This window comes from Ranitomeya imitator, chromosome 1, assembly GCF_032444005.1.
Source record: "Ranitomeya imitator isolate aRanImi1 chromosome 1, aRanImi1.pri, whole genome shotgun sequence".
Classification (NCBI taxonomy): domain Eukaryota; kingdom Metazoa; phylum Chordata; class Amphibia; order Anura; family Dendrobatidae; genus Ranitomeya; species Ranitomeya imitator.
In genome coordinates, this window is record NC_091282.1 from 236122485 (window position 1) to 236134672 (window position 12188).

At 42.7% G+C, this 12188-nt stretch overlaps 1 protein-coding gene across 1 annotated transcript in view; it reads right to left on the reverse strand.

Moving 5' to 3' along the window:
* The window catches only part of FBXW8 (F-box and WD repeat domain containing 8), a 213055-nt gene that overhangs the window by 25179 nt on the left and 175688 nt on the right, over window positions 1-12188 (reverse strand). The window contains exon 8 of the mRNA XM_069754707.1: window positions 793-920. Coding sequence (XP_069610808.1) covers window positions 793-920 — 128 coding nt within the window. The remainder of the gene's footprint in view (window positions 1-792; window positions 921-12188) is intronic.

Below are 12188 nucleotides of genomic sequence, written 5' to 3' on the forward strand. Positions count from 1 at the left end.
ATGTCACGATCCAGTGCACTGAAATAACAAGCTCTGGCGCATCTCCAGAGCTCTGTGGCATCTTTCCTCCTGTGGTCCTGAGGATTGGGGAAGGGTGCAGGTGCCTGGAAAGGGAAGGTGGTAAGTGTCTGATGGAAAAGACGAGACGCAGCTTTTCCAAATCCCTATTTCAGAAGAGGAAGAGCAGGAACAGTATGCCAAAAAAGTCATCTGGTACCGCGTACTGCTGCTTCAGTAGCCACGCAGCCTAGACACGTTGTGAAGCCTCAAAGTAGAAGATGAACATATTTCATTCTAGGCAATCCCAGTGTAGCATAATTGGCTATATTATACTGCTATGTGTTATATATCACATTAATATTTATTGACGTGTATTGAGAGTGATGGATGTAATTGGCACTATTTTTGCAAAGATATAATTCATTAACTTTCATCATTTTTTTAGAAGGGGAATTTTAAAAAACATTGTTATTCTGAAAATGTTGTGCCACGACACCAGCTCGCAGTGCCCCTTTTTCACCAGCGATGTGATAGCAGGAAGCTTATGCGATACCACGGCAGTCGGGGCCTGCTGAATGCCCCCATGGCTGCCATATTTGTAGTCAGAGTGAAGTCCTTATGTCTGTCTTAGATGTTGTAGCATAAAATCAAAACTTACACGTTTTTATCATGGTCGGAATGAGATAACGTTGTAGTTGCACACAGAATATACCGAAAAGACAGAAATCAGGACCAAACACACTGAGTAGCCGTGGTAAATCTCTAGTGGTGGGGCTGTTGCCTCTACTGTACCTCCTGTCCCGGTTTCCAGTTACCACCAGATGCGGCGGGCTGTCTTTCAGATTGATGCAGGTAAAGTCTCCAGTGGAATTACCCAAAGTTGTGAGACACTGAGCAGTCTGTAGGTTGTACACATGAATCTGCGGATAGAACGAAACAGGAATCTAATAAGTATAGTGATCCCTCAAGCTACAATCTTCATTTGTTCCCGGACATTGTACGTTGACCATAACTCTATCGACAAATAGTAATTGATTCTGAAGTCTAGCAAATGTCAACTCAAAATAAGTAAAATGAGGATTAAATACAATTAACGAGCGGCAACTCGACCAGTCTGTAACTACCCAGCCCCATACTCAGCAATATATTGAGACATTTGTATCATTAACATTTTCAGCAATTTGTGCTATACATGCCTTTCTGTGAGAACCGGCCTAAGGCTGCTTTCACACATCAGTTTTTTGCAGTCAGTCACAATCCGGTGAATTCTGAAAAAAAACGGATCCGGCAAAAGTTGCCGCCGGATCCGTTTTTTCTCATAGACTTGTATTAGCGACGGATGGTCTCACGTTTCATCCGTTTTTTGCCGGATCCGTTGAAAATTGGTTTTCCGGCAGCCGGCAAAAACGGACATAGTAACGTTTTTGTGTCTGTTGAAAAAATAGACAGCGACAGATCCGTCGCTTGCTACAATGGAACCCTATGGCGCCGATTCCGTCAAATGACAGAATCCGGTGACGGATTCAGTTTTTTTTTTTAACTGAGCATACTCCAATTTTTTTAGGATCCAATTAGCTGGATCAGCTAGTCGGATCCATAGAAAAACATCAGTTTTTTTCAACATTCGACGGATTGTGCTTGATGGCAAAAAACTGGTGTGTGAAAGCCGCCTTAGCTCCTTGGTGCATCTATGAGTGTTGAGTACCTATGATAGGAAAAAAGTGGTCCAAGGAAGGATAACCTAGGTATGAACCAAAGCACACCACCAGAAATACCCACAAGACCAACTGTTGTAGCACTGCTGTGACCCAGTTGTCTAATTCTAACCATCACAATTTTGTCCCTTGCCAAAGGTGCGCTGTAATTTACTCGTGTTCATTTTTCCTGCTTCGAAATAAACATCTAGGACTGGCTGATTACTTGCTGTACATAGGTATGCCGTCTCTTTCCCATGTATTTTAGAAAGCACATAACACCATTGTGTATATACACTCATTGGCTTCACATGCATTTTGATATTCACGGGCCAGTGTCAGCGTAAGGGGATTATGGACAAGGATCTGTGGTCATACTGTGTACACCTCCAATTTAATGGCAGTTTTGTCCAAAATCTATGGTCAAACAATCATGACATGATGAAAGGTCTACTGGCAAGAACAGTGCATGCCTCCTTATTAGTGATGAGCGAGTATACTCGTTGTTCGGGAGACCTCAGAGTATTTGTAAGTGCTCGGAGATTTAGTTTTCATCGCGGCAGCTGAATGATTTACAGCTACTAGCTAGGCTGAGTACATGTGGAGGTTGCCTGGTTGCTAGAGAATCCCCACATGTAATCAAGCTGTCTAGCAGCTGTAAATCATTAAGTTGCCACGAAGAAAACTAAATCTCCGAGCAGTCATAAATACTCGGAGGTCACCCGAGCGTGCTCGGGAAAATCCGAGCAACGAGTACACTCGCTCATCACTACTCCTTATGCAAATCCATAATATGGGAGCAAATCTCTATACATATCTATTGCTTTAAGCCTAGAGTCACAGTTAATAATACAGATGCATTCCAGTTAACATTCACTATAAACACATGGTACTAAAATACTATTTCATGCTATATACATACTAAACTTGTAGCAACAATATGTTTTTGGTACATGAATAATAGATGCCGAAGGTAAAAAGCAGCTGGCTACAATCTGATGTCATTCTTGACAATGTGCCAGACTGGCGTTGGGGCCACATTGATGTAGATATAAAATATTGGGCCTTCTAACAATCAGAGAATTGACTTTGTTGTGCCATCCCAAAGGTGATACGGAGAGGGCAACAATAAACTTTCTAATCCAGTGCACTTAGAGAGCTGCTATGTTCACAAGAATAGGTCTCACGAGGGTAATATCTGGCGTTCTTACTGAGGCACCATAATGTCAGGATGCCTAATTACCTTCTTAAGGGTAAGGTTACACAGGGAGAAATATTGCGCCTTAGCCTACCTGTATAATATATTGCCAATGCAATCAATGTGATGTTCTTTATGAGTCTTACAATAAGTGAAAAGGAATGTTTCATCATACCCTCTTCCCAAAATAATGTCATTCTATGAAAATACAAATTAATCAGAGCTTTATAAATTGTAGTACTCTCAATACATTTAGTCTTCAGACTCATGTGGTTCCCAGATCATTTTTAATTATGGAGTAAAACACCAGTCTATTAAAATATTGCTCCTGCACAAAGCAGCAATACGTTCCTGGCTAGTGATCTACCACTTAAAGGTTTGTGAACATGACAGGAGACCTGCAGAGCTGTGCAGACATTACTTTCTGTAGGGTCTTAGCAGCAGCATGAATGAGAAGTGTAGGTATAATCTGGTGTGGCCTCTTCTGCAAGTGTTATCTGGGCAATCGATAATGCAAAAATGCCTTACAGCCCTTGCTTTAAAGCGATTGTCCAGTGATTAGGTATCGATGACCTAATCCTAAGGCTCGGTCATCAATGGGGGGCTGACAGCCACCATCTCCATTGACCAACCTGATGTACACTGTGTATGAAGCCAGAAAACCATGGCTCTGTACACTTGGTAGTGACCATTCTTGGTACTACAGCACAGATCAGATTCACTCCTGCTGTACCAGAGAATGGCAATTACTATGCTGTTCAGTAGTGTTGAGCATTCCGATACTGCAAATATCTGGTATAGGGCTCTGTGCGGCGTGACGGGGCTCTGTGCGGCGTGACGGGGCTCTGTGCGGCGTGATGGGGCTCTGTGCGTGTGTGCCGGCATCATCCGATGGGACTACAAATGCCTACTACAGTGATTGACACATTAGCCAATGATGGGACAGTAGTAGTCCCATCATCCGGCTAATGTGTTGAATGAAAAAAAACAAAAAACATACATACTACATACAGTACATTCATACATTACATACAATACATACAGACATACAGTGCATTAAAAATAGAGTACATACTCACCATCACTTGTCACTTTGTTCCCCGAAGCTAGTGTCATCTGTAAAAAAAAATATGAAAATAATAAACAACCAATATACTCCCTGTCCGCAGAGATCCACGAGTGTCCCACGACGATATCCCGTGGGGAACGGCAGCATCAGCTGATGCGACCGCTCTCCAGGGGCTCCTGGAACACATTGACGGGAGGAAGGTATCCTTCTGCACTGTATTCCTTCGCCGCTGTAAAAAAAATAGTCCCTAGACTCACTTTTGGCATTGCTGTGTTAGAAATTTTCCCACGCAGCAATTGCCATAAAGTGAGACTTTGTCCTAAGGTAACCTCTCAGTGATGCACTGCAGGAGCCATTGTCCCCTGTCAGTGTGTCACTGAGGGTCCTATAGAGCAGTGACATCACCCGATGTCACTGTTCTATAGGGGAGATCGTCGTGGGACACTCGTTATTAATTGGACTACGGCGGACAGGTAGTATGCGGTTTATTATTTCATGTTTTTTGCAGGCGCTGAAGTATCGCAAGTATGGTTAAATGAAGAATATTAAATACTTTTTTCCTAATGTGTGTGTGTTTTATTAACCCTTTATTACTATTGGATTAATAATGGATAGACGTCTTATTGACGCCTCTCCATTATTAACCCGGCTTAATGTTTCCGTACAATAGCAAGGTGACATTAACCCCTTATACCTTCCTCCCGTCATTGTGTTCCTGGAGCCCCTGGAGAGCGGTCGCATCAGCTGATGCTGCCTTTATCCACAGGAGATCGTCGTGGGACACTCGTGGATTTCTGCGGATAGGGAGTATATTGGTTGTTTGTTATTTTCATATTTTTTTTTACAGATGTCACTGGCTTCGGGGAACAAAGTGACAAGTAATGGTGAGTATGAACTCTATGTTTAATGTACTGTATGTCTGTATGTATGAATGTACTGTATGTTGTATGTATGTAGTATGCATGTTTTTTTTTGTTTTTTTTTATTCAACACATTAGCCGGATGCTAATGTGTCAATCACTGTCACTGTAGTAGGCATCGTCCGATGGGACTTGTAGTCCCATCGGAAGATGCCTACACACACGCACAGAGCCCCGGCAGCCCGCACAGAGCCCCGGCAGGCACACACAGAGCCCCGGCAGCCCGCAGAGAGCCCCGGCAGCCCACACAGAGCCCCGGCAGCCCACACAGAGCCCCGGCAGCCCACACAGAGCCCCGGCACACACTCACAGAGCCCCGGCACACACGCACAGAGCCCCGGCACACACGCGCAGAGCCCCGGTACACACGCGCAGAGCCCCGGCACACACTCGCAGAGCCCCGGCACACACGCACAGAGCCCCGGCACACACGCACAGAGCCCCGGCACACACGCACAGAGCCCCGGCACACACGCACAGAGCCCCGGCACACACGCACAGAGCCCCGGAAGGCACACACAGAGCCCCGGCAGCCTGCACAGAGCCCCGGCAGCCCAAACAGAGCCCCGGCAGCCCACACAGAGCCCCGGCAGCCCACACAGAGCCCCGGCAGCCCACACAGAGCCCCGGCAGGCCCGCACAGAGCCCCGGCAGGCCCACACAAACCCCCGAGAGGCCTGTACAGATCCCGCCCGCATACACAGACACGCACAGTGTCCGCCCACGCACCGCCCACACTCTTCCCCCCTCCGGAACAGGATGTAGAAGGACAGAAAGGGCTTATTTACATTCCGATATTTGTGTCCCATTGACTTGCAATGGTATCGAGTATCGGCGATATCCGATATTTTTTGGATATCGGCCGATCCAATCCGATACCGATACTTCTGGATATCGGAAGGTATCGCTCAACACTAGTGTTCAAGCTTTGTAAACTCTGTACATCCAGCTTCCATGGGAGATGATTTGTGGGGGTGTTGGGTATCAGACCTCCAGGAATCTGATATTTATGATATATGCTAAAAACAGGTGATCGATATCCAAGTCCTTGACTACCCCTTTAAGTTTTTTACAACCCCTCCCCTCTGGTCTAGGCTCATGGTTGAACACTGCTGTAGTCACTCAAGAGTAGCAGAGGAGGAGCTGTGTAGCACTACTGTGGAGAGCCAATAGCACTAGAGAACGCACAGAAAGCACTTAAGAGAGCAGTGTCTGCTGGATTATAACTACATCTTCTATTCAGGCCGCTGCTAAAACCTTGCAGAAAGGTATGTTTGTACACCTCTCCCTTCTAGCACTGTCAAACACTATTTATAAAAAGCCACCTCTTTATAACTACTTTTATTGTTTCAATGTATCTAAAATTAAAAAATATTAAGCAACTCTGCAAATATTCTCAATAAAAAGCTCCTATACTTTTGGGTCTACAGCTCATATGGATGTCAATGTGTCTCCATGGTAGCAGACTACAAACCTTATGTAGTCTGTTCCTGTAGTCATATTCCATATCATACATCTGCTTTCCTAGCAAGAAGAAAGGGACAGATGGATGACAATATGACTGCAGGATCCGACTATCCAGGGGTGGATTCTAGTACGTCACCATAGACACATATTGTTCTGAATAGGAGCTGTATATTTTAAATTAGGACTGTTGGCAAAAGTACTGTAGTTCTGTTTCTCATGTCATGTAATACAGATGGATGTGAAGGTGGATATAGCAGCACAATTAGTAAATCAGACAGCAGTAAACAGCAATTGTATTTAGTGTGTATTTAGCATGGTTTGAGCTCGGGAATGGTCTATGTGACTTATCGTGTGAAATATGTGGTCCATTTGTGTTTTTATTGAATCAATAATAATCATTATAGGCATCAATAAAAAATAATAAGGTGAAGTGCAGGTGGAAACCCTCTTGACGCAAACACAAATCTCAGGCTTTTTCCAGCTCTTATACACAAGAATCTTTCTTTAGCGACACACAAATGAGATCTGAATGATTTTTTTACCAAGCTTCTCAACGATTCTCTGATATTGGCTTTTTCCATTTAACCGGAAGATATTCTGCGGTGCAGTCAATATCATAAAGCTTAGAGTGCTAATGAGAGCCATCGCTGCCATCGGACGCACATTATTCACGACTGACATAAAGCGAGCGAGATTCAACATGACAAAGCTACGATCAAAGATGGAAAATTATTCATTACTAATTATTTCAAACAATTTTATCCAACCGCAAGGTGAGCGCGAATATGGGAAACGTCCAATCGTAACGCGCGCTTCCACTTCAGTGTGCGGAGAGTAATCACTCTAAGAGGCGCAACCTGATTGATTTGCAGGGTGATGTCAGCTGGGAAAGCCGTGCCAAGCACCAGTCCCAGTACCTAGCACACTGCAGCCATCTGGATTACTTCATTTCTGTGGCTATGATTCGTTTACACAGTAATGATTGTCTTAACCCATTCAGTGTTATTCATTACTGCAGCTATTGTAACGAGATATTCATCTTGGCAACAGGTTTTATCCCTTCGCATTATAAAATGAGAACAAAGCCTATGCAAAAGAGCTACTCCGTACTGCGGGAGATTAACCATATATCATGGCATGAATGAAGCAACAGGCCTGTTTATGTGTGCCACAAATATAATCTAGTACGATTCTGTCAGACAGCATAAGGGTCAATGTTATGGAGTTATGTCTTGTTAAAGATACCACGTAAAACACGTTTAATATAAAACAACAATAGTGATTAAATAAATCAAATGTTAACGTAAAGCTTATTAGAAGGTTTCACTACTTCTCTCCCATACAGAGTAGAGTTCACCTAACCGAGCGCTTCTGTGTTCTCAATGCGAAAGCCGCTGTCAGACAGTGGCTCTGCTTGGTGATAGCTTATCTCGAGGAGAACAAAAGTATCGGAAGTACAAAACAGGACAAGCTGGATCTTTAGCTCCCCAACAAACAATTGTCTAGGGCTCACAAACACAGAAGATGTATCAAAAGCACATATACAACTTAGAGCTGTTGCACTAAGTGGATTGACATGAATCATGGCTCCAACACGAGAGATGTCAAGTGAAACAAAGGAGAGAGATTATCAAACTCTTAAAAGAGGGTAAATCATCACACAATGTTGCAAAAGATGTTGGTTGTTGACAGTCAGCTGTGTCTAAAATTTGGACCAAATACAAACATGGGAAGGTTGTTAAAGGCAAACATACTGGTAGACCAAGGAAGACATCAAAGCGTCAAGACCAGAAACTTCAAGCAATATGTCTCCAAAACAGGAAATTCACAACAAAACAAATGAGGAACGAATGGGTGGAAACTGGAGTCAACGTCTGTGACCGAACTGTAAGAAATCGCCTAAAGGAAATGGGATTTACATATAGAAAATCTAAACGAAAGCCATCATTAACACCTAAACAGAAAAAAACAAGGGTACAATGGGCTAAGGAAAAGCAATCGCGGACTGTGGATGACTGGATGAAAGTCATATTCAGTGATGAATCGCTAATCTGCATTGGGCAAGGTGATGATGCTGGAACTTTTATTTGGTGCCATTCCAATGAGATTTATAAAGATGACTGCCTGAAGAGAACATGCAAATTTTTACAGTTATTGATGATATGGGGCTGCTTGTCAGGTAAAGGCACTGGGGAGATGGCTGTTATCACATCTTCAATAAATGCACAGGTTTATGTTGATATTTTGGACACTTTTCTTATCCCATCAATTGAAAGCTGTTTGGGGATGATGAATAGAGCAAAAACTGTGAAAACATTCCCTGAAAAAAGACACATAAGGTCAATGTCATGGCCTGCAAATTGTCCGGATCTCAATCCAATTGAAAATCTTTGGTGGAAGTTGATGAAAATGGTCCATGACAAGGCTCCAACCTGCAAAGCTGATCTGGCAACAGCAATTGGAAAAAGTTGGAGCCAGATTGATGAAGAGTACTGTTTGACACTCATTAAGTCCATGCATCAGAGACTGCAAGCTGTTATAAAAGCCAGAGGTGGTGCAACAAAATACTAGTGATGTTTTGGAGTGGTTTGTTTGTTTGTTTTTCATTATTCCATAATTTTTTCCTCAGAATTGAGTGATTCCATATTTTTTCCCCCGTATGCTTGGTTAAAAAAAAGTAACCATTACTGACTACCACGTTTTTTGTTCTTGATTTCTTTTAGGGTATGTGCACACGTTCAGGATTTCTTGCAGAAATTTCCTGACAAAAACCCGGACATTTCTGCCAGAAATCCGCATGCGTTTTTCTGCAAAATTAATGAACATGCTGGTCTTTTTTACCGCGATGCGTTTTTTTCGCGGAAAAAACGCATCATGTGCACAAAATTTGCAGAATGCATTCTAAATGATAGGATGTATATGTATGCGTTTTTATCGCGTTTATAGCAAAAAAAAAAAGTGACAAAAACGCAAAAAAACCTGAACGTGTGTTTCCTAAACATTCTTTACGAACTCTATTCTTCTTTACGAATGTGACAGCTGGACAACAAAATACTTATGCTTTTAGACTTTGGTGTTGATGGGGATTTTTTTTTTTACTGTGGGTGGCGAGGTAGACCTGATATCCCACGTGGGTGGAGAAAGTTCCATGATCAAACGCATTTTTAGACAAGATATAGAAAGGATTATAGTAAAACCTTATTTGGTGAAATGATTTTAAGAAACAATTGAGATTAGGGACGTTTAAAGGGCTGTCCACCTGAAAATAAAAAATCTTTAGATAAGTTTAAAACATAATAAAATAAATAAAAAATTATATTTTACTAAGGAGACACTAAAAGTGTCTCGCACTAACGCCATCACCGTGCAGCCTCACTGACTTATGCTCAACAGAGGAGATAGCTTGCTCTGTCGCCAGCACGTGACTAGTGCTTTGTGTGAAGGCTCATTCCACTAGCTAAGAAAGCCCCTTTATTTAAGAGGGGGCATCCCCAAAAAATGAGAATTACTTTCTGTAGGCATATGGGTTGGCAGTGCTGCCCTCTCCTGCTAGGTACGCTTATTAGACACTTTCCCTGCTCAGTTGGCAAGGTAGCGTTCATGAGAAACCATCCCAGTGGACAGAGTGATTATTTTCTTAAGCCTCTCCCAACGTCCTCTGCGATTTTGCAATGACAAGCTTTAAGGAGAAACGCACCAACATCAAAGAATTTACGAGTGGTTTGCCTGGTTCAGAAGAGTCCAAACGTCACTGAACCCCGTTCAAGTGCACAATGCCGTCAAGTTTGATCATCGCAAAACAATCAGCGAATTGGAGGAAATACGAGTAACTGTAATTTCCTGGAGATTTGAACATGAGACGCGTTGCAGTAAAGTTTGTTTCACGACTGCTTTCCGATGACCAGATTGAAACCATCTCAGAGTGAGTCAGGAATTGAAAGAACACAATTTTGTCACAAGTCATCAATAGTGATGAGTCTTGGTGTTACGTCTATGATCCTGAAACAAAACAGCAGTCCTGCAAGTGGAAACAGCTTAATTGCCCTGACCTAAAAAAAAGGACAACATGTGAAATAAAATTTGAAGTCCATGATGGTTTGTTTTTCTGACATCAGAGGAGTCGTTCACGTTGAATTTGCTCCTCAGGGCGCCACAGTGAACCAAAATTACTATCTGCAAGTGCTGAAGGGATTGCATGAGGCAGCAAGAAAAAAACGACCTGAATTGTTGTGATCGAAAGATTCAGAAAAAATTGCTGGAGGCAATTAAGAGCACTAGTTCGGAAGAATATAAAAATGTACAGTGGAAAAACCATTAGGACAAATGCAAATCATCTAATGGACAGTATTTTGAAGGGGATTTATGTTTTCAAGATGTTATCTTGTCTCGTATGCATCACCTGTGATGTAAGGCTGGCCTAGCTAGTAAAAAAGGGCTCGTCAGCCAGCCCCCTTTACACACACAGCACTGATGATAGGACAATTTTTTGGCGCATCGGCTTGTATTGAACCCAAGACATAAGCAGAGCTACAGGGACCAACATACAAATCTGAAGATCACTATACAAACAGTTAGGTCCATATATATTTGGACAGAAACAACATTTTTCTAATTTTGGTCATAGACCTTACCACAATGAATTTTAAACAAAACAATTCAGATGCAGTTGAAGTTCAGACTTTCAGCTTTCATTTGAGGGTATCACATTACAATTGGATGAAGGGTTTAGGAGTTTCAGCTCCTTAACATGTGCCACCCTGTTTTTAAAGGGACAAAAAGAAATTGGTCAATTGACTCCAAGGCTATTTCATGGACAGGTGTGGGCAGTCCTTTTGTTATGTCATTCTCAATTAAGCAGATAAAAGGCCTGGAGTTGATTTGAGGTGTGGTGCTTGCATTTGGAAGGTTTTGCTGTGAAGTAAACATGCGGTCAAAGGAGCTCTCCATTGAAACAAGCCATCCTTAAGTGGCGAAAACATAAAAAACCCATCCGAGAAATTGCTACAATATTAGGAGTGGCAAAATCTACAGTTTGGTACATCCTGAGAAAGAAAGCAAGCACTGGTGAACTCATCAATGCAAAAAGACCTGGGTGCCCACGGAAGACAACAGTGGTGGCTGATCGCAGAATAATCTCCATGGTGAAGAGAAACCCCTTCACAACAGCCAACCAAGCGAACAACACTCTCCAGGAGGTCGGTGTATCAATATCCAAATCTACCATAAGAGAAGACTGCATGAAAGTAAATACAGAGGGTTCACTGCACGGTGCAAGCCACTCATAAGCATCAAAAATGAAAAAAAAAAATCTAAAAAAGCCAGCACAGTTCTGGAAGAACATTCTTTGGACAGATGAAACCAAGATCAACCTCTACCAGAATGATGGAAAGAGAAAAGTATTGGGAAGCGTGGTACAGCTCATGATCCAAAGCATACCACATCATCTGTAAAACACGGCAGAGGCAGTGTGATGGCTTGGGCATGCATGGCTGCCAGTGGCACTGGGTCACTAGTGTTTATTGATGATGATGACACAGGACAGAAGCAGCCGAATGAATTCTGAGGTATTCAGAGACATACTGTGTGCTCAGATCCAGCCAAATGCAGCCAAACTGATTGGTCGTCATTTCATACTACAGATGGACAATGACCCAAAACATAAAGCCAAAGCAACCCTGGAGTTTATTACAGCAAAGAAGTGGAATATTCTTGAATGGCCAAGTCAGTCACCTGATCTCAACCCAATTGAGCATGCATTTCACTTGTTAACTCCTTTACCCCCAAGGGTGGTTTGCACGTTATTGACCGGGCCAATTTTTACAATTCTGACCACTGTCCCT